At 38.2% G+C, this 24,243-nt stretch overlaps 1 protein-coding gene across 3 annotated transcripts in view; it reads right to left on the reverse strand.

The window, feature by feature from the left end:
* NELL1 (neural EGFL like 1) overlaps positions 1 to 24,243 on the reverse strand; it is a 909,424-nt gene that overhangs the window by 188,633 nt on the left and 696,548 nt on the right. For all 3 annotated transcript variants that reach the window (XM_043971020.1, XM_043971019.1, XM_043971018.1), the window contains exon 15: positions 4,605 to 4,700. In XM_043971020.1, coding sequence (XP_043826955.1) covers positions 4,605 to 4,700 — 96 coding nt within the window. The remainder of the gene's footprint in view (positions 1 to 4,604; positions 4,701 to 24,243) is intronic.

The raw sequence follows: 24,243 nt of genomic DNA on the forward strand, positions 1-24,243 counted from the left end.
TTTCTGGAATAAAAAAGTAACATTATTTAAAAGCTTTAAATGTTTAGTTGACTTCCTAATTAACAAAATCGAGAGAGTGGAAGGGCTTCCAAATGGGACAGTATTGAAAAAGATAATGTTCTATAATTCCTCAATATAGTTTAGTGGAAAGAACATTGGATTTGGATTCTAAAAGACTCGGTTTTGAATACTGTCTCCGCTAATGATTATCTTCATCCTTAGGCAAGTCACTTAATGGCCCTAGCCTTCAATTTCCTCAGCAGTAGAATGAGGTTGGGTAGACCAGTCAGTGTATAAAACATCCTTTCAGCTCTAAATCTTTAATTCTTTGATAAAAAAGAACTCCCATTTCTGTAACATTTCAAGATTTATAAAATGCCTTTCCCACAGTAAATCTTTGCGGTAGATAGTATTTTTTTGTTGTTGTTGTTCTGCCATTTCAGTCACGTCTAACTCTTTGTGACCCCATTTGGAGTTTTTCTGGCAGAGATCTTGGAGTGGTTTGCCATGTCCTTCTCCAGCTCAGTTTACAGATGAGGAAACTGAGACAAACAAGGTTAAATGACCTGCTCAGGGTCACAAAGCTAATAGGTGTCTGAGGCCAGATTGGAACTCAGGTCTTCCTGACTCAGGTCCGCCATTCTATCAACTGCATTATCTAACTGCCACAGATAGTATTAGACTTGTGTTTCTTATTTTAAGGATGCAGTAAATGACCAGAATGATACAGCAGGATGATAGATCTGGAGTCAGAGAACCCAGGCAAATTCTAACATGACTACTGTGTGATCTTGACACACTCTGAATTGACATTGGGCAATTCATTTCACCTCCATGGGCCCAAGTTACCTTATCTCTAAAAAGAGATGGAATCATTAGCTTATTTCAAATATTAGCTCACATGTCGCCTCTTAGGGGAAGTCTTCTCTGATCCTTCAAATTACCATATATATATATATATGTATATATATATATATGCATTATATATTTATATATGTATATTTGCATTAGGATCATGGCTTCATTGAGTTAGAGTTGGGAGAGACCTCAGATGCTGTGTATTATAACCCCCTCATTTTATAGATGTAGAAACTGAGGCCCATAATTGCTAAAGTAATTTGCCCAAGGTCACATAAGGGTCAGAGGTAAAATTTGAACACAGGTATATGGACTTAAGTTACTGCTATTTGCATTGAATGTCTTTGCCTCCCTCTATGTGAGGTGGCCACATTCAACAGAAAGTGACAGAACCAGCCCATCTCCTGACCCCAGGGGTAGTTCTCTGTTCCCTTCCCCACAATATTCCTGAATAATATCTCAAATTTATAAAGATGTTGAAGGTTTACAAAGTTCATTACTCTCAACAACCTTGTCAACTGGGTAGGGAAGAGTATTATTCCCCTCATTTTGCATGAGAAGGGACAAAGACAAAAGAGAGACTTGTACATGAAATTTTAGAAACCCTGTGGGATAGGATCAGCATTTTTGTTTGCTCAACAAACCTGACTTGCCTGACTTTGCATGGGAGAGGATGCCATGCAATCTTGATTGGTCCCAGTTTCCTGGATGTAGCTTCCTGGCTTGGGGGCATAAGAGGTAGTAGAACATATAAGAACATAAGTCCCTAAGAGGTAAGTGTCTATCTTGGTTTCATTTAATTAGGTTTTTTGTTTTGTTTTGCAAGGCAATGAGGGTTAAGTGACTTGCCCAGGGTCACACAGCCAGTAAGTGTCAAGTGTCTGAGGCTGGACCTGAACTCAGGTCCTCCTGAATCCAGGACTGGCACTCTCTTCACTGTGCCACCTAACTGCCCCCTCATGTAATTAGTTTGTAGCAGAGTTAGAGCTAGAATTTCTGATCCCTATTGCAATTCATTCGATTATACCATCATTACAGATAAGACTCTAATTTCTCTTTGAGTTCTGACACTATGATTACTAAGACCTTGTTTTTTTTGTTTTTTTGTTGTTGTTTTTTAGTGAGGCAATTGGGGTTAAGTGACTTGCCCAGGGTCACACAGCTAGTAAGTGTTAAGTGTCTGAGGTTGGATTTGAACTTAGGTACTCCTGACTCCAGGGCCGGTGCTTTATCCACTGTGCCACCTAGCCGCCCCAAGACCTTGGTTTTTAACAGAGCCTACACAAATAACTGAAAAATTTGAAATTCAGTCTAAGAATTGGGTATTTAATAACAAATAATTAGTTCGCCTAACTTTTTTCTCCCATGAAATTGAATGGTCATATTGATTTTGTCTATTTTAAAGTAACTCCTTTATTCATTAGTTATATGTCACTAAAGAAATGTACACAAAAAAAGATGGATTGCTTATGTAGTAAAAGAGGTTTCAGAGGAAAAGCTGGTCAGCCTCACAGAGCACCTATAATGACACAATAAGTCTCAAATGATAAGAGTCCAGGAATTTTAATTGAATAAATAACAATTCAATCTAAGGGAGACAAGAGTGGCACTTGGAACTATTCTGCTATTTTTCTGTATGGGTATAACTCTTATTAAATTTTATTTAATTAAAGTTATTTAATAGCTTTATTAAATTAGTAGCACAATTAAATACAAATTACTTATGTTTGTTTTTCAATTAAAAGAAACTACCTGCTGATACAAGATGAAAATAAACACTAGACTGAGGCACAGATTGCTGCCGATTGGCCAATTTTATCAATTATTCCTTCATTAAATCGTGGCTACAAATTTCTACTACCTTGTTCCACTGAGTCAGTAGTCATCTCTACCATCTGGCAGGCAGCAGTAATTCTGAGACTCTTGTGTCTACAATAAATATCCTAGGCATGGGGATGGGTGCTTTGTAACTACCTTTTTGTATTTTTGTATTTATAAGAGTGGGATATCACTTTTGCCTGATTCTTCTAAAGCTCCATATAGCCCAACTTCCTGAATGCTATTTCTGCTCCCAAAAAGGGAAACAATGCTCAAGTCGCTTATTTCTATGTCACTCATCCCATTTTAATGGAATTTTTTTGGTCACATGACTAATACAGTCACATGATTTCCCCCTTCTTTCACCATGCTGCTTCCTATTTGTTTTCCTTTGAGAAGTTTGACCAAGAGAATGATTAGTTTGTTGGATATAAAATAGGAACGTTTAGAGATCTCCATGAAAGATGAAATGTTGACTAAAGTCATTAATGATATGCCCTTTCCTAACTTACTACATTCTCCACAGGTTCATTTTGAGGAAAGTCATTAGTAAGTCTTTATATATTATTAATAACCAATAGTCTTTTGTGGGCCCTATAAGTTAAACTGTAGAATGCCAAGGAGTTGCTTAAAACCAAATTTTTAAACAGAAAATGAGCTAAAGAACAAAAGATTTTGGTGGTAACACCCACTATAAATACCCTCTGAGCTAATTTTAGCTATGGAAGGCAACATCTTACCCAATAATGTTGCCTTATGTCAAAAATCCATGATGTGACTATCACAGAGAACCTCTAACAAGAGTTGAGCGGCTGAACGTGTTCTGTATGGCAATTCAGCATAGGACAGATATACCCTCTCTCTCATCCATATTAGGGCCAAACATCTTAGAGACCATGATTTCTACAATTATATGTTAGCGCTACAAGTCAAGCAGCAATTTCCCATAGTAGGCTAGAGGCATTAGCACAGAGGAATGAAGTGATCTGATTATTTTTTCCCTTTGGTATAAGAATTCTGTTTGCATCCATGTATTTATTGGCATCAGAAGCACATGAATATTTGCACAGAAGCCGGATGATTTTCCAGAAAATGATGGGGCTGAATTGCACCAAATATTACAAAATGTAAACCCCTCATTTGCTGCAAGTGGAGAGGTGCTTGGGGTGGCACAGAATGAACTCAAACCAATACTAATTGGCTGACATTATCAGTCCCATGAATGATAATGTTCCTAACAAACTAATATTGGAATAAAGTCGCAAGAAGGCCAATAAAAGTGTCAGTGGTGTTATTTAATGCACATTTTTAGCAAGGAGCAAGGGCAGCTCATTGAGATTCAGTTGACACAGCAGATTGTTATAATACCAAACAGTCACTTGTGTTGCTACCCAATAGACAATAAGAGGGGCAGGTCAGTTCATCTAGCTTTATCTCTAATTAGTGCTGCAGATATACACTGAAAACAGTGGCAGGGAGCAGCTTTGACCTTGTTAAATTAACCACATTTGATAGAGGGCAAAGAGAACAATGTTTTCAAGGCAAGAAAGCCCATCTGTGACACAGTCATCCAAAGTTACCCACCTAATGAGAACATTCCACTTCCCAACAAGGAATGCCAAACTGTCCCTCGTAACGCACTCGTGTCTAACACCCCACCCAGGCCACATGTGGGCCACAACTCTCCTGAGCAGGCCTCAATCAGATTATCATGTAAATGGGAAACGAAATAAATAAAGTCAGTAAATAAACTATAGATAATGTCAACATTTCTAAGTCAGCACGTGGCCCACAGGAGGCCATCTGTACAGTTTTGTGGCCCCTGTTTCTCTTCAAGTTTGGCACCACTACCATATGGCACATTCTCCAATTCCCATTACCTTCATCTCTCAAGAAAAGAAATCATTTTCAAAGCAGAGTTCTATTACCTTTTTCGCAGTGGCTTCCTGTGAATCCAGACGGACAGAGGCATTTGTTAGGGGCCACGCATGTCCCTCCATATCGGCATCCCTCTTCACAGAAGGCTTTGGCATGAAACAAATGAATAAGATTTTTAAAAAATTGCAATCATTACACGATTTTTTAAAAAGGAATGCTATGTAAAACCTTGAAAGATCAACTAAACCATTCAGCTTAATCTTATTTTTTAATTGTTTTTATGTTTAGAGTATTTTTACACATTACAGCTAGAAATCGAAAATATGTGAATGAAGCAGATTGGTATAGTGGCAAGAGCCCTGGACTTGGAGCCAGAAAAGACTTTGGTTTAATGTCAACACCTGACCTAAAATAGCTGTGACCCTGTGTAAGAAGTTTTACCTCTCTTAGCCTCAGTTTTCTTATCTGTAAAATTACTATAATAACATGTATACCTATACCTCATAGAGTTGTTGTTAGGCTCAAAGGAGATATATTTATATAAAGGAATTTGTATACCTTAGATTACCATTTATTCATTTATTTATTTATTTATTTTATTCTTTGTGCTGTCTGGCGGTACTTTTTGTGATTTCATGGCATAGGGAATTCTCCAAAAGGATATTGAAGAATGGCATTTGCTCTATAATTTAGAGTTTGAGAGTTGCGTGGGATAGCAAGCAGTCAAGTGACCTGCCCAGGATCATATAACCAGTATATTTCACAGAAAAGACTTGAATCTGATTCTTCTTGATGCCAAGGAAGATTCCTATTCACTCAGTGCTGCTTCTCACTATAGAAATGTAAGGAGAGCTGGAAGGAGTCATAGAAGCTATTTAATCCAACAATTACAGTCAGATATGAGACAAGGAGGCTCAAGAACATTAAGTAACTAGGCCAAAGTCATAGATATTGTAAGTGGCATACCTGTGGTGTGAACCAAGGACCATCTCCTTCTAACCCTTGGAAACTCAAAACTAGAATATTCTTACCATCTTTTTGTAGTTGTAAAAGCAGAGGCACATGAGGTTAAATGGTTTGCTCCAGGTTAAAGGGTAAGTAGCAGAACCATCATGTTTAGCTCCTAATTCAATGTTATGGATCAGTGTTTATTACATATAACTTTTTCTATACTAACTTTCTAAAAGTGATCATCATTCTGGTAATACATTTGATCATGTGGAAACTGGCTAGATAATAAAACCAAATGTCTTATTTATGCTGATTTCTTCTCAATGAAAACTTTTTGTTAGAGGAAATACACATGCATATACACATCTGTGAACATCAGTCCCTCTGAGATTTTTTATTGGCCTACATGTGGATAGACATATATAAAAATGGTATATGCCTCAGACTGTGTTATATGGCATTATTAGCCAGACTGTTCTATTCCTAGGCATTTTACAATTCTATAAAACCAAATGTTCATCGCATTGGCTCTAAGGCCATGCTAAATTGCATAATGCTTTCATTGAATCATAGAAGTTGAAGGAAATTAAAAGATCATCTAGTCCAGCCCTTACTTGAATTAGGAATGTTTTCAAGGATATTCCTAATAAGTGACCCATCTTTATTCGCTTTGACCATTGCTGTGAGAACTATCAAAGAAATCCATTCCACTGTTTGAAAGATCAAATTACAAAGTTATTTTTAAAAAATTTTATATATTATCAGCCTCTTTCCACCTGTATCCTAACACTTCAAATATTTGGAAACAGAAATTGTGTCCCTGCTTAAGAATAATTTTCTCCCAGGCTAAAAAGTTCTGATCCTAATATTAACATGATATCATTTTAAGTATGTCTGTTATCTTTGGTCTTCCTCCTATGGACAAGATATAAAATGGCATCCAGAATGGAATACATTCTCTAGCTGTCCTCTCATCAGGGTAGAGAACAAAGATCTTACTTTATTCATTTTAGGTTTTATACTGCTGCTAAATACTGTAGTAAAATATGAGCTTTATGGACTTCTGTAGCACACGGTTGACTCATTTTAAACTTATAGACAACTAAAACAACCAATTTTTTTCACATAATATCTTCTCAACTAAGTGATCTGCAAGGCTTTTTGAAATACCTACCATGTGATAAATGCTTTGGGACACAAAGACAGTTCCTCTCCTCAAGGAACTATATTCTATAAGAAGGAGACAGTACATACATATATAGGAAAAAAGAAAATATATGCTAAATAAACATAGAATATTTGAAGGGGAAATATATTAGCAACTAGAGTGGATTAAGCAATATTTCATGTAGAATGTGGTGTTTGGACTGAGCTTTGAGGGGAAAAAGGGAATTCTTTTTTCTTTTCTTTCTTTTTTTTTTTTTTAGCAATAGACATTTATTTTATTTTTTCCAGTTACATGTAAGGGTAGTTTTCAACATTCATTTTCATAAGATTTAGAGTTCCAAATTTTTCTCCCTCCCTCCCTCCCTCCCTCCCTTTAATCTCCCCTTTTTATCAGTTCTTTCTATGGGGGTGAATAGTAAGCTTCCTCATTAGTTCCTTGGGATTGTCTTGGATCATTGCATTGCTTCACATTTGCTCATTGAACAATATTGCTGTCACTATGCACAATATCCTCCCAACTCTGCTCACTTCACTATACATCGATGTTCATTAGTCTTTCCAGGTTTTTCTGGGATCATCCTGTTTGTCATTTCCTATAGCACATGACCATTCCACTACAATCATATAGCACAGCTTTTTCCATCATTCCTCAATTGATGGACATTCCCTTGATTCTCAATTCTTAGCCTCCACAAAGAGTTGCTATAAATATATTTTTGTACAATTTTCCCCCTTTTCTCTTTTTCATGATTACTATTAACTGTTTCCCTTCCATCCTATTCCCTTCCCCATGATATTTATTCTATTCTCCATCTTCTTTCATCCTATCACTCTTCAAAACGATTTCCTTCTCTCTGTCCCCTCCCCCACTCTGCCCTTCCTTCTTTTGCCCCTCTCTCTTTATCCCCTTCCCCTCCTATTTTCCTGCAGGGTTAGAGAGATTACTCCACCCAATTGAGTGTGTACATTATTCCTTGCTTGAGCCAATTCTAATGAGATTGAAGTCCTTGAGCCAATTCTGACCAGTGTTAGACTCACTTACTGCCCAGATTAAATAGACTACTCCACCCAGTTGGGTGTGGGAAAAAGGAATTCTAATAGGAATAAAGGAAAAGAGAATTTTTTAAAATTAATTTTTTTTGTGGGGCAATTGGGGTTAAGTGACTTGCCCAAGGTCACACATCTGGTAAGTGTCAAGTGTCTAAGACTGGATTTGAACTCAGGTCCTCCTGAATCCAGGGCTGGTGCTTTATCTACTGTGCCACCAAGCTGCCCCCTGAAAAGGGAATATTTTCCACATATAATGGGTAACCATGACAAAGAGTTGGCAACTATATGCTATCTAGCCACATGTTCCCCATAATTTTTTATTTTATTTTATTTTAGAATTTCATTTTCCAAGTTACAAGTAAAAGCAAATTTTGACATTAATTTTTTAAAAACGTTGTGTTCTAACTTCTCTTCCTCCCTTTCTATCTCCACTCCAAGAACTCAAGCAATTTGATTTAAATTATACACAAGTAGTCATGGAAAACAACTCTATATTAGATAGGTTGTGAGAGAAAACAGATAAAAACAAAACTTCAGATTAAGTAATTGTCAAAAAAATTGTTTTAGTCTGTTTTCAGATACCATTAGTTCTTTCTCTGCAGATGGATTGCAATTTTCATAAGTCATTCAGAGTTATATTGGATCATTGCCTTGCTGAAAATAACCACGTGCTTCCCAGAAGATCATCTCACATTAATGCTGTTATTTTGTATACAGTACAAATCTCTCTGCTTCAGTTCATGTGGGTCTTTCCAGGTTTTTTCTGATAGCATCCTGTTCATCATAACTTTTATATAGTACCTTAAACTTGACAAAGAATTTTCTTCACAATAGCCCAGCAGTGTAGGTACCATACATTTTGCCTTTGTAGTCAATCATCATAACTATTTCCCTCCATCCTATTCTCTTCCAATGATATTTACTCTATTTTCTATCTTACTTTGTCCTATTCCTTCTCAAAAGTGTTTTGCTACTGACTGCTCCCTTCCCCGCTCTTCCCTCCCTTCATTCACCCTTCCCTCCTTATCCTCTTCCCCTACTATTTTCCTGTAGGGTTAAATAGATTGCTCCTCCCAATTGGGTGGGTGTGTTATTCACTCCTTGAGCCCACTCTGATGAGGTTTAGGTCTTTGAGCTAATTCTATTTTCTAAATGTTTCTTTCTCCCTTCCTCTTTAACTCTCCCTAGGAAATCAAGCAATTCAATATATGTCACACATGTGCTATTATGCAGAACATCTTCACCTTCCTTGAAAGTGTTTTGCTTTTTACAACTCCCTCCCCCAAACTTCCCTTCCCTCTTTCCCCTCTATTGCCCCCCCCATCTCCTTCCCCTCCCACTTTCCATCAGGGAAAAAATATATTACTATACCCATTTGAGTACGTATGTTATTCCCTCTTTGAGCCAATTCTGATGATAGTAATGTTCACTCATTCCCTCACTCCTTCCCCCTCTTCCCTTTCCCACCATAAGTTTTTTTCTTATTTCCATCATGTGAGCTACCTCTCCCCAGTCCACCTCTCCCCTTCGCCTTCCCCCAGTCTATTCTTCCTACCCCTCAACCCTATTTTAAAGATGTCATCATGGATTAGCTAGGTGGCACAGTGGACAAAGCACTAGCCCTGGGCCCAGGAGGCCCAGAGACCAAATCCAACCCCAGACACAAGAACAACCCACCCTGTTTGCTCCACAAAGAACAAGGATACACAAAAAATAAATGCTTTACAAATATCATTCCTTCATATTCAGTTCAGACCTGTGTCCTCTGTGTATTCCTTACTGAAAAAGTTCTTATGAGTTGAAAGTATTATTTTCTCATGTATGAATGTGTGGTAAAAATTACTGGAGTTTAGCTGACTCATTTGGGAGGGGCCACACCTGGCCCACCCTGAAGTTACATATGCTACTGAGGTCAGAAGGAGAAACCTCTCCATAGGCAGTTTTTAAAGGACCTTCCCTGTTGGGCGAGGAAGTTTGAATGCTTGCTGAGGGGAGTCTGAGTCGCTTCCAGAAGGCTGGGCCTCTCTTCTCTGCCCTTTCCGGTGGCACGAGCAACTAACAGATGCCCCAGGTGTGGTGAGTGAACACAAAAGTCTTGCATGCCTTTGAATTAGCTTAATTGGAAACAAGCTGGGGATTGTATAGACAGGTTAGAACTAGGAGAATTTATCTGTATTTCTTTTTCGCTATTTCCTTATCTTTGATTTTTATTAATTTCACCTTTGTTGTTTAATTAATTCCCAATAATAAAATCTGATCCTTTTGTGGAAAACAAGCTGTAAGGTTCCTTTCTTATTGGCCTGGGAGAAATATCTAAAAAGGCAGTTAAGAGGGGAGTGAGCTTTGAACCTAGAGGTCTCTCATTATTTCCAGGACCCCAATATTTCGGTGATTTATCCAATTAACTCTTCATATATTAAATTTGGCCCACACAAATGTAAACAGTTTAACATTTTAATGTCCCTCATGATTTCTTTTTCCTGTTTACCTTTTTGTGATTCTCCAAGATATTGTATTTGAAAGTCAAATTTTCTATTCAGTTCAGGACTTTTCTTCACAAATGCCTGAAAGCCCTCTTTTTCATTGAAATCCCATTTTTTCCTCTGAAAGATTATACAAAATTTTGCTGGGTACATGATTCTTGGCTGTAGTCCCAGTTCCTTTGCCCTCTGGAATATATCCCATGCCCTCCAGTCTTTTAATGTAGATGCTGCTAGATTTTCTTTTATCCTTATTGGAGTTCCACAGTATTTGAATTCCCTTTTTCTAGCTGCTTGCAATATTTTCTCCCTGACCTGGGAGTTCTGGAATTTGGCTATAATATTCCTGGAGGTTTTCCTTTTGGGATCTCTTTCAGGAGGTGATTGGTGGATTCTTTCAATTTCTATTTTAGCTTCTGCTTCTAGAATATCATGGCAATTTTCTCTTACATTCTCTTGGAGAATGTTGTCTAAGCTCTTATTTTGGCCATGGTTTTCAGGTATTCCAATGATTTTCAAGTTATCTTTCCTGGATTTATTTAGGAGATATTTCACATTGCCCTCTATTTTTTCATTCAATTGGATTTGCTTTACCATGTCTTGGTTTCTCATAAAGTCACTAACTTCTATTTGTTCAATCCTAATTCTTAGGCAATTATTTTCATCAGACAGCTTTTTTATCTCCTTTTCTATTTGACTTTTCAAACTGTTGACTTTTTTCTCATGACTCTCCTGCATCACTCGCATTTCCCTTTCCATTCTTTCCTCCCTCTCTCTACATTTTCCTTCTATCTCTGCTACTTTCTCCTCAAAGTCCCTTTTGAGAGCTTCCATGGCCTGAGACCAGTTCATATTTTTCTTGGAAGCTTTGGATATAGGGGCCCTGAAGTTGTTTAATTAATTCCCAAGGGTATACCTTGATCTTCCTTGTTGCTGAGGAAACTTTCTATAGTTCTGAACTTTCTTTGCTTACTCATCTTGCCTTCTTTTATTTGACTTTTAACTCCCCACTGGGGGGCCCTGATTCTAGGCTAGACTACTGTCCCCAGCTTCAGAGGGCCCCAGGTGTTTTGGCTTGAGGGAGGGCAGGTTTTTCTCTCATCTGGTCTGAAGATAATCTCAAGCCAACTTGCTGGTTAACCAGCCGCAGAGCACTGTGGTGGTTTTTAGCTTCAACATGCCTGTGCCCCTCCCCCACCTGGTCCTCCCACTGCTCAGGATTTCTTCCTGGTTCCCTGCTGGGGAGGGACAGCCAAATTCCTCCCTAAGTCCTGCTGACACCCCTGTACTTCACCGCCCCCTCCCCCGGCCAGCCATTCAGCCCTCTCACCTGGCAGCAAGCTCAGTTACAGAAGATGCTGGTGCTGCTGCTGATTCAGAGGCTCAGGGGTTAAGTTTCTCTGGTGCATTGTGCCTGGGATCTCTGTGGGTGCGATCACAGCACTAGACTTTACTTGCAGCCCAGCACGGCCCCCTTTAATCTATCTATGGCTGGAAAATAATCTCAGCCTATAGTTTTGTGGGGTTTTCTGCTCCAGGGGTTCTTCTATTGCTGTTTTTGGGGTAATTGTATCAGGAGCTCTGTGCATTTAATGTCTTTCCTCCACCATCTTGGCTCTACCCCCCATAATTTATTTTTGGTGTTTTTTTTTTTTTTTTTAGTGAGGCAATTGGGGTTAAGTGACTTGCCCAGGGTCACACAGCTAGTAAGTGTTAAGTGTCTGAGGCCGGATTTGAACTCAGGTACTCCTGACTCCAGGGCCGATGTTCTATCCACTGCGCCACCTAGCTGCCCCCATAATTTATTTTTAAAGTTATATGTTAGCATATGTGTAGACCTTTGCTCACTACTATTAAGTCATTTTATTTTTTCTGACCTATCATTCTAGTCTGTTGAAAATTATACACAGCATTATTTTGCTATCTGATATGTTATATATCCCTTTAAATTTTGTGCCATTTTAAACTATAACAGAAATTGTGTATATGATTTCATCCAAGTCACTGTTAAACATGTTAAACAGAAAAATTGAGGACAGAGAACTGTGGCACTTCACTAAATACAACCATGCAGTTTGACATCCATCAGCTAATCAATATTCTCTGGGCATTATCATTCAGGAAATTATCATTTAATCTAACTACTGAAATTTTTTTTCCCCTCTGTTTTGTCCATAGTGATCTCATGAGTATTTCTAGAAATATGACATCCAGTATTGACATCAAAATTGCTACCATGTAGTTTGTTACTTAGGAAAAATTGGCTATCTTTACTTTTTCATTACTTCTGGTCTCAAAAAATCCTCAGAATTCACAGAAAGTAGTTTAGCCATCACTTTTCCAAGATAGTTCTGGATGCAGGCAGCAGGATATATTATAATTAACAGAACTTTCCTTGGGTTTTAAATGCAATTCATCTATTTTATATATTTTTCTCTCTAAAACAATTTTGTAAAGAAAACATAGGAATGAACTGGTTCCATTTCCCTCTGTTATTTTTTTTTATCATTGTTTACCATTTTAGTAATTTCTTCCTTCATATTCTTGCTGTGGTGTCCAACTGGTTTGATTGCTGTTCACCTCTAGGGGCCCACCATTTCTGTGAAGAACTCAGCCATGGTATTTCCGAGCTTTCAGGACCAGAAAACATGCTCTGATCACCTAATTCATGCATGGAACCCCTGCCTCGGGTCCCTGCTACTTTGATTGGTGAGTACCTCCCAGGGACAATTATCCCATGTAGGTCCGAAACAAAGCTTTTCTGCCTGGTTATTTTCTAGCTAGATGCCTTGCCACTGTGTGTTTACTTATTCCCCACTACCAGATCTAGAAGAAAAAGGAACAACAATCAAATAAATATTGCCATTGCTCCTGAAAAGGGTGTGGAAATAGCTATCACACTGGTTGCATTCACCAAACTTGAAACCTAAATACTCCTTCCTGGCCAACAGTCCCCTAGCTCTATGTGTTGTCTCCCTCTATCAAAATGTTAGCTCCTTCAGGCCAAGAACTATATTCAATTTTGTTTTTTGTTTTGTTTCTCAAGTGTTCGTCACAGTGCTTGACACATATATAGTATGTCCCTAAGAAATGGTTTTTCATTCATTCATTCACTCATTCATTCTATCCAGCCAAGCAGTAGACAGATCCTATCTGTATCCTTCTTTCAAAACATGTGCTTGTGTACATTCACAAAAACACACGCAGACACTCGGATGCATATACACTGGTGAAGTTTTTGTCGTCCTTAAAAATTTCCTTAAGCATCAGCTCATTCTGGGCTTTACTTTTCCTGACACTATGAGGGCTAAGTCTGGTGTTTTATTATCTTCCTCAGTTTCATTCTCCTATTTCTTTTTTCTTTTTCTTTCTTTCTTTCTTTCTTTCTTTCTTTCTTTCTTTCTTTCTTTCTTTCTTTCTTTCTTTCTTTCTTTCTTTCTTTCTTTCTTTCTTTCTTTCTTTCTTTCTTTCTTTCTTTTTCTTTCTCTTCTTCTGTTTTGGTATATCTTCTTTTGGAATCTGAGCTCATTAAGTACACTCTGTGTAACTGCATCCTTCTCTGACTCTTTTTTATCATTAGTGAATTCATTCAGTGAATCACCAAAAAAATTACATTATACAAACTAAAATGTTCACATTATTTTTATTTTATTCTCTTTTTAAAAAAGAGTCCATATGTAATATTTATGATAATTACTATTTGTAATAACCCAGTCTTTAAAAGTGCTGGATAGAAAAAAGTAAGTGTATGAACACAATAAAGAACCTAGGTAAGGGGAAGGAGAATTAAAGGCCCTCTAGTTCAAACCTCTCATTATACTGATAAAGAAACAAAGGCACAGGAGCAGCTAGGTGGTGAAGTGGATAAAGCACAGGCCCTGAATTCAGGAGTACCTGAGTTCAAATCTGGCCTCAGTCACTTGACACTTACTAGCTGTGTGACCCTGGGCAAGTCACTTAACCCCCATTGCCCTGCAAAAACAAACAAACAACAACAACAACAACAAAAAAGAAACAAAGGCACACAGATGTGAGGGGACTTATCCAAGATCACACAGGCAGCAAAACACCAGAGATGGGATTTGAACCCAGGTTTTCTGACCAAAGCCAGTGTTATTTCTAAAACACGCAGAGAAGTGAATTAGAGCAGCATTTTCAAATAGATAAGAGTACTGTACTTAGAGTATAGAGATGGAGACTCAAGTTGTGCCTCTGACTAAGACAATATGGTCCTGACCAAGTCACATGGCTTCCTTATTCATCTCAGGTGAATCACAGGGACTCACCTACTAAATAACAGAATTTTATTATCTACCTTGGTGGAGTTAATCCTGTGCTCAAAAATATCAATCACATTTATATTAAACACCTACTGCATGCCAAGCATTGTGCTAAATTCTGGGGATGCAAATACTAATATGAAGATAACACCTGCCCTCAAGGACCCTGGACAAGCCACTTAAATGGTTGCCTCAGTTTCCTCATCTGTAAAATGAGCTGGAGAAGGACATGACAAACAACTTCAGTGTCTTGGCCAAGAAAACCCCAAATGGGGTCATGCAGAGTGGGACACAACTGATAAATGATTGAAATGTGCATTTGTCAAGTATCTATTAGTATGTAGAACTTGAATGGGATATTGCGGTATGCAGCATTTAAATTTCAATTTTTTCTGAGAAAGCTTCACTGCAGCCAAATGAATTACAGAATCACAGCTATAGAGCTGGAATAGAGGTTATCCAGTCAAAGCACCTCATTTTGCAGGTAAAGAAACTGAAGCCCGTGGATGTTATATGGTTTGTTCACAGTCACACAGGTAGCAAGTGTAGAGTCTGAATTTGAATTCAGGCCCCAGGACTTCATGTTCAGTCCACCATGATCAGATAGTTCTTGATTGCACCATGCAAAAGACTGTATTCTATTTTCGCCAAGCACCAGGCAAAACAAACTGCTTCTGGATCTGTTACAGCTGTGACTTTGAAAGAAGCAACACTTTTAGACAGTGGGTGAAAAGACAAAGTCTCACCTAAGTATGATCACCAGTTTCTGCATCATTTAGTACAGCTGGAATGCAGAAGCTTTCTGCACTTTCCCCAGCTAATGGAAAGCTTCCTTTGATCTAACCAGAATGCAGTATAGATTCTAGTATTCCAAGTTCACTTCCTGTTCTGAGCGCTTCAACACAAGAGCTTGTGTAAAAACCTGCTGCCACAGCTGTGCTTTTCAAAACCGACTCCAACAGAAGTCATAATGTAGACTGTATTCATGAGGGTGACTCTTTTCAGCCTCTGCACGATGCATGCTGTTGTTCTTTAGATACCCACTGGGCAGCTGTGAGTGAAGTTTTAATAAATATTTAAAGAGTAGTCCTGTGCTGGAGTTAATAACTGAATTACAAAGTGTTTGTGTGAGCCAGAATCAGATGGGATATTGGCAAAGGGAAGTATCAAATAATAGGAACAGGCTCCTAGGGCATTTGAGCAGAAGCAACAATTTAGGCTTATTTTACAAAACCCAAACTGAGACCAGAAAGTGCCTGGGACCCATCCTAGGCATGTAGCCCATTTAACAAGTGTTATGAACTTATTAAAAAAAACAGAAAACATCTTGGGGTTCCTATCCTATTATTTCTGATGTAATCAATAATAAATAGCATTGTATCCAATTCTGAAATGAGCATTAGAGAGTTTATTCTCTTCCAAAATAATAGTGAGTGTTTGAAGAGAAGTAATTCAAAAAATTAATTAAGAAAGGACTCTGAAGGACTTCAGCCAAGATAAGTGGTCTGAATGGGAGGCAGACTATCCAGCTCCCACAGACCTACTCTAGCAAAAACTTGAAGTTCATACCAGTTTGAATAATGCAGAAACCCAAATTAACTACCAAGGACCTATGAAGGAAGAAGCTATCTGCATCCAGAAAAAGAACTCATAATAGAAGTATAGAATAATTTAAAATATACATACATACATATATATATACATATGCATACACAAACACACACATATATACACGTATACATATATATGTGTATGTATGTATGTATGTATGTATGTATGTATGTATGTATGTATGTAGGGGCAGCTAAGTGGTACAGTGGATAAAGCATCAGCTCTTGATTCAGGAGGACCTGAGTTCAAATCCAGCCTCAGACACTTGACACTTATAAGCTGTGTGACCCTGAGCAAGTCACTTAACCTCATTGTTGTTTTGGGTTTTTTTTGTGGGGGGCAAACACTATACATATATATGTATATATGTGTGTATCTATATCATCTGTATTGGTATTTGTATCTACATCTATATCCATATATATATATATATACACACACACATACATACATATACACATACACACATACTTGTTCATCTAATGGTAGCCATTTCTAAGGGGGGGAAGATGGAGAAGGAAGAAAAAAGGGAAAGACAGTTACATAATAACTTTATATTTTTTTAAAATAGAAAGTTATACATAACCGGTTTGCAGTTTCATGGGTAATCATCTTTTTTAACTCTACTATGTTACAGAAATGCTTGTATTATTTTATAAATTTAAATCATAAAAATTTAAAATAAAAATAAAATGAGATAAAAAATTAAATTAAAAATAAGTGCTAAAAATAATGATGCAGAATCCAGTGAGAAACTATGTGAGTGACCTCTTCCATCGCAGAATTGTACAAGTCCAAGAACAATATGAAAGCCCTTTACTCCCATTTTCCTATCAGTACTACCATAGGGAAACCACCAGAGTCTTTGAAGAAAACATGTAGCCCACAGAGCGATAGTAGAAGGCACCCTGTGTAATCTCTAGAGTGGTTTCAAAGCTGTCCACCCCCTTGGATACTTTGGGAGAGGTACTGACAGAGAGTAGTGATGTCAAACATCCTGCACCACAGCAGGACTCAAGCTAGGGCATTCGAGGCCCAAGCACTACAAGGTCCTCTAGGACCATATTCTGAGATATTGAATATCTATCTTTCTGAATACCCTAGGAGGTGGAATGTCAACAGGAGCACCCAGGTGCCTCAAGGTGAGACCAAGCAGGAATGAATACCTTGACCAAAAGTACAGCAGGGGAGTTGGCCCTGGCAAAAGGTTCAATTAAGGAACTAAATATGGAACAAAGAAGACCTTGACATTGTGTGTGTATAATACACACACACACGTAGATAGATATAGCTATGTTAGATTTAATGATCCCTCAAAAAAGAGACAGTAAATTCAGAAACAACTGTAAGATTTAATGGAAAGATAAATTTTTCTCAAACACTACATGATTATTTAGAAAGAATGCAGAGAGCACAGGAATAAATGGAGCTTACCTTAAGATGATAAGTAATATTTATCTAAAGCCATCGGCAAGCAATATATGAAATGGGGATAAGCTAGAATCCTTCCCAATACAATCAGGAGTGAAGAAAGATGCCTATTATCACCTCAATTACTTAATATTGTATTATAAATGTTAGCTAGAAATCTGTTTTTCCTAGCAAGATAGTAGAAATAAAGCAATTATGCATCTGTTAGGGAATGATTGAACATCATTTTGGTATGTGAACATACAATATTATTAGCCCATAAGAATGGACAGATATGGGGGTGGGGCGGAGCCAAGATGGCAGAAGAGAGTCTGTGACATCTGCAAAGTCCAGATAAACCCATCCACTCACTCCCAAATAGTGCCATAAAAAAAACCAGAGCAGCTTAATGCACTTAAGAACAAAGTGAGACTATTTTCCAGCCATTGCAATCATTGGTGAGGAGCTCAGCACATGATCCAGACCCAGCCAGGAACAGACAGTGCTTCCAGCACCTTACAGTCTTGAGCACCAGAAGCTTCTTCTGAGGCTCAGCTTGCAGACTGGTGAAGGGGTTTGGAAGTTAGCCAGGGTCAAGTGGCTACAGTCTCTGCTGGAGTTGGGGCAAAGCGCCCTGGTTCAGAACCAGTGGGCTGAATTGAGTGGTGGTGGCCCAGTTGGGGAGGGGCACAGGCAAGTCAAGCTTCTGACCCTAGAGAATCAGATTTAAATCGTATTTCTGTTTCTTGGTCAAAGAGAAAGTGGCCATGGTTACTCACAGGACAGGCAGGTTGAGAAGAAGCCCAATTACCCCCTGGGCCACACTGTAGCTCTGTACAGTATATCCTGGAAGCAGCACTACACTTTAAGAAGGAGTTAAAAGCCAAGAAATAGGTGGTGATGATGAGTAATAAGAGAAAACAGCAGACCATTGAAAACTTCCTTGGGGGCAAGGTAGACCAGAATATACTCTCAGTAGAAGATAATTACAAAGTCAAAGCTCCAAAATCCAAAGCTTCCAAGAAAAATATGAATTGGTCTCAGGCCATGGAAGCACTCAAAAGGGACTTTGAAGAGAAAGTCAGAAAGATAGAAGGAAGATTTAGAGAAATGGAGGAAATAATGGAAAGATAAATGAGAGCAATTAAGGAAAGTCATGAGAAAAACGTCAACAGTTTGAAAAAACAAATGGGAAAGGAAGATAGGAAATAGAAAGGCTCTCTGAAGAAAATAATTGCCTAAGAATTAGGACTGAACAAATGGAAGCTAGTGACTTTATGAGAAACCAAGACATGGTAAAGCAAATCCAATTGAATGAAAAAAATAGAGTGTGATATGAAATATCTCCTTGGAAAAACAACTGACCTGGAAAATATATCCAGGAGAGATCATTTGAAAATCATTGGTCTACCTGAAAGCCATGATCAAAAAAAGAGCCCAGAAATCATCTCCCAAGAAAGTATCAGGGAAAATTGCCCGGATATTCTAGAAGCAGAAGGCAAAGTAGAAATAGAATCCACAGATCACCTCCTGAAAGAGATCCCAAAAGGAAAACTTCCAGGAATATTATAGCCAAATTCCAGAACTCCCAGGTCAAGGAGAAAATATTGCAAAAGCAGCTAGAAAAAGGGAATTCAAATACTGTGGAGCTACAGTAAAGATAAAACAAGATCTAGCAGCATCTACATTAAAGGACTGGAGGGCATGGAATATGATATTCCAGAGGGCAAAGGAACTGGGACTACAGCCAAGAATCATTAAATGACAGACTTTTATGAGCCAGGTCAAAGATGTCCAGCACATACCTGGATTGGAAGTGTACTGGTGAAAAATAGTTTTTTTTAAAGCATAAGTAAGAAGTTTGTTTCATTTTGTTTCTTAGAACAAGCAACGTATATCAGTTGGATCCAAATTCAGTTTATTTATTCAGTTAAAAATAACATTCACGGGGCAGCTAGGTGGCACAGTGGATAGAGCAATGGCCCTGGATTCAGGAGGACCTGAGTTCAAATCTGACCTCAGACACTTAACACTTACTAGCTGTGTGACCCTGGGCAAGTCACTTAACCCCAATTGCCTCACTAAAAAAAAACAAAACAAAACAAAAAAACAACATTCAGTCTGCATGTGACAATTCAAGTTTTACACACTCAAGCTGTGTTTTACTTAGTTCAGGCCCCTCTCCTGCTTTGCTTTTCTCACCATGGTCTATGTATTTCCATGAAGAAATTTAACCATGTCAATTACTCACATCAACTCCCCCACTCCCAACCAAATTTCTCTTATTTCCCACACTCATCTCTCATTTAAAAAAAAAAAATCCAATCTCATGTGTTCAAACTCATAATGACTTTCCCCTAAGGGATAGGAGGTTAGAAGTTAGTGGAAGTGAATGTATTGAGAAATTACCTTCTCTGGGTAATGGAAACACAGTGGAAAAGATATGAGGGAGAAAAGTTAATAAGGGAACCAACAAGACCATGGGAGTGGCCAACAGACACTGCATCAGCTTTGTGAACCTAAAAATCAATGAGACAACATCTGAGCCACTCCTTGGAAGCTCCCTGTTTCTGTGATTAAATTTTTTAATAAGTCCATCAGCCTGTGGTTTTCTGGCTTGCTGCTGTGTGGGGGGCCCTTCAGCTGCACAGTTTGTCATGAAATCATCAAATATCACAGTTCTCTTCTGAAATACTGCAATTTTCCTAGCAAGTGGCCTTCCACCATTCCTGGATGGTTAACATAAGCATGATAAATCCAAGCGAGCCTTTCCAAGCTGGAGCTAGCACCTAGAGCTGATTTAAAGGAGTATGCTTTCTGAAACTGTTAGAAGATAAGGACCTCAAATATTAGATAGGGGTGGGGCTCGATACTTGTACTGGCAGCCAAGAAGTGATCTTAAAGATTCAGCTATCCAATTCACTGTGGTGAGCTCTGGATAAGACCAAAGGCAAGTGGTGCCATCACCATGGGGAAAAAAAAATCAGCTTTGACTTTTTGATACATTGGAGAGAGTCTGGGATTTGGAACCCAGGGAGCGTAGTTCAAATCCAAGCTTCAACATTTATTATCTGTGCATGTAACCCCAAGCAAGTCACCAAAGCTTTTTAGGCCTTAGATGTCTGACTCATTGATAAAATGAGAGAATTGGACCACACAACCTCTAAGGACCCTTCCACTCTAAATCTATTATCTTGAAAGCTGTCTGATCCAACAAGAAATTATCAAGCATCTAATATGAGCACAACATTTCGCTAGAAATTAGGGATTCAAAGACAATTTAAAAGGAGAAGTGAGCAGCAGAGTGCAGGGGATAAAAATGCAGGACCCACTGTCAGGAAGGCCAGAACGTAAAACCTCCCTAGGCTGATTATTAGCTGTGTGACCCTGGGGATGTCAGTTCACCTCTCTGTGCCTCAAGTTTCTCATCTGGAAAAAGAGGGGATTAGGTTTGATGAACTCTAAGATACTATCTCTAAATATAATCCAACTGGGGAAGAATAAACAAGCAGTCCTCAATGCTAGGATTTTACATTCGATTGGGGGAGTGGGGGCATTCAATATATAAACAAATAGGTACATGTCAAAAACAATTATCTGTCTATCCATCTGCCCATACAAATGTATATATGTACACATGGGTATAGCCACAATGCGCATGTATATGGTATATATGGTATATAAACATATACAAGTATATAGTGTATCTCTACAGAAGTCAGTAGTTTTAAACTATGAAAGCTTAACATATTCATGTATATATATATATACACTTCCTTAGATTCTCTCAATACACATGTATGTATACATTTATGTGTATACACACAGATATATGTACACACACATTCCTACATATACACACTCACATAGAGCATTAATAGTTACTCTGTACTCCATCAGGCTCTCTCCAGTTTGGGGGAACAGTGTCAAGCCAAAAAGTAGTGGTGTCACATGGGAAACACGAGTCAAAATAACCCCAACAATAAAATGACAGATCTTGTACAAGACTCAGCTTTTAGATAATAGTACTTTTCCTAGGTAATATTTCGAACACCTGCCTTCTGGGCATACAGAATACAAGATGGTAGTTTAATCTGAAGCAAAATCTTCACCTAAATTTCAGTGCTGTTGACATCAACTGAACTGACCTGTCCTCAACACTGGAGTGGGTTATCTGAGTTTTAGCATCTTCTTAATCTTTAGTGTTTCCTAGTGCTTTATACACTTTAAAAGACTTTCTCATTCATTATCTCAGTGGAGCATCCCAGTAACCTTGTGAGTTAGTCAGTTATTATCCTTGTTTTATAGATAGGAAAAGTGAGACAGAGAAGTTAATGGTTAGCCAAGATTATATATAACAAATCAGTGAGACAACTGAGACCAGTACCCAAGGTCTCCTGACAGGTATTCTGGCAATCTATAGAACATGAACAAAATAGTGGACCTTCCACAGTCTTGAAAAAGTATAGGCAGTTGATAAATATGCATTCATTAAGTCCCTTCTATGTGTCAGCTACTGTGCTAAGTCCTGGTGATTCTTTAAAGGAAAAAAAAGCAAGTTCTCATCCTCGAGAAGCTAACATTGTGGATAATTATTAAGTTTTCACATATGAGCTCATTGACATTCACAATAACACTATGAGATAGGTAAGGCAGAAATGATTATGTCCATATTACGGATGGAAAAAACAAGGAAATATAGGAATATTAAAAAAAAAACTTGGTTCACTTGAAGGAGGGTTGTAAGAGTACCCTGTTTTCATTTATTTATTTATTTATTTTTATGGGGCAATGGGGATTAAATGATTTGTCCAAGGTCACACAGCCAGTAAGTGTCAAGGGTCTGAAGTCAAATTTGAATTTAGGTCCTCCTAAATCCAGGGCCAACTGGGCCACCTAGCTGCCCCTATGCTTTCATTTATACTGGACTGACACCTTTCCTATTAAAAGTACCATTAAAATGTGGGGTCTTATTCCTCTGAGTTAGTGTTTTATTCAATTAAAAAGATTCAGAGAGGACTTCTGGCCAAGAAGATCCAAAAAAAGTACACATTTGACCTTTCCTTACCAACTTTCAAAGTCAAAATGTCTGATCCTCTTTTGTTAGCATGTCTGATTAATGACTGCCTTCTCCCCTCACACACCTGCTGGGCCTATGGTTTCCAATACCTGCTTGTTATCTCTCTTTATGAATTTTTAGCTATATCTCATCTACAATATTTCCTCTCTCATTCTTGGGCTAATGTTAGTTTTGAAAGCTATAGACTCCAATCCCTCAAAACATGAGCATTTATACCCTTGGAAGCAGTGGTCTCAGCATGATCCTTATTTGACAGGAGGAACCTAATCTAGGGGCTAAGCTGGGGAGTGGAACTCAGGAGACCTGGATTGGAGTCCTGGTTCAATCACTTACTTCTCTGGATTTCAATTTCCTTACCAAAAATGGACAACAAAATAACCTCTTAAATTCATCACAGAGTAGTTACAGAATAAAAGAAAATAAAAAGCAACATTGGAAGAATCAGACAATCTAATGTATATGAAGTACTTTTCAAACCTTCAGGTGTTATATACATGACAGCTTTATAGATGGCCTGTGTGGAGTCAAGGTAAACCTGGGTTCAAATTCCAACTCTGATACCTAATGACTGTGTAACTTTTTATATCAATCTCAGCAATGGTATCATTGGTCAATTGCATGGCATATTTTAGCCACTAAACTTACTTGTTCATTTTTCTATTCATTTTTTTCAACACAGGGTAAAGTGAGAGCCAGCAGCACATGCTGGATAGAGATAGAATCAGGAGGACTAAGGTTCAAGACATTCTTCTTACATATACTAAGTGTATCCCCATGGGCAACTGATTTAACCTCTCAGTGCCCTAAGCAATGGTCTGAGACTACAAATTACAAACTGCTGACCTGTGTTATGTTAGGGAAGGAAGGAATTTACACACACACACACACACACACACACACACACACACACACACGTATATATATGATGGGGTTCCAATAAAATCACATGCCTGAATCACATACCCCCCACCAATGACAATAGAAGTTAAGAAACCTGAGAAATGTCTCACAACGACAACTCAAGAAACATACTCTAAATTCTGCATCTGTCATTAACCTCCATCAAAATCTCCATCCTAACCCATATTCCCTCATTTGATTATAGATTTCTTGCTCTCTGCTCTTCAATCTTTCCCATTTTTAAGACCCAGCTTAAGTTTCACCTTCTCTGAAAATCAGTCTCTACAAATACTCTGACCAACACTGATTTCTTTCTCAACCTCAGCCTAATGTAGTATGCCACATATTTGGTATTTTTGTGATAAAGTGACTTTCATCCTAGTGGAAAATGATAGAAGATTTCAGGAGTTTACGATTCACTTTGTGAAGTAATGTAGAAACACCTACGTTATCTAGAGGTCAGACACTGAGCAACAAATACCACCAAATCTAAAAGTAAATATAGAGGAGAAATGATTCTTGTAGTGAAAAGGTTGCCCTAGATCATCTTGAGCAAAAAAATAACTTGAGAAGAGCAAAAGACAAAAAATGATGAACAAAGATCTGATTACTGGTTCTTTTTTTCTATTGCTATTGATGGCTAGTGATCGTCAGAACAGCCAAGCCATTCCAACTGAAAATCTATAAGCCAGCAGAAGATGAAGGCTGGAGTAAGGGAGAAAGGGATTCAGTAGTAGAGTGGGATAGGAAAGGGTAGGGA

Source organism: Dromiciops gliroides, chromosome 6 (genome assembly GCF_019393635.1).
Source record: "Dromiciops gliroides isolate mDroGli1 chromosome 6, mDroGli1.pri, whole genome shotgun sequence".
Lineage (NCBI taxonomy): Eukaryota > Metazoa > Chordata > Mammalia > Microbiotheria > Microbiotheriidae > Dromiciops > Dromiciops gliroides.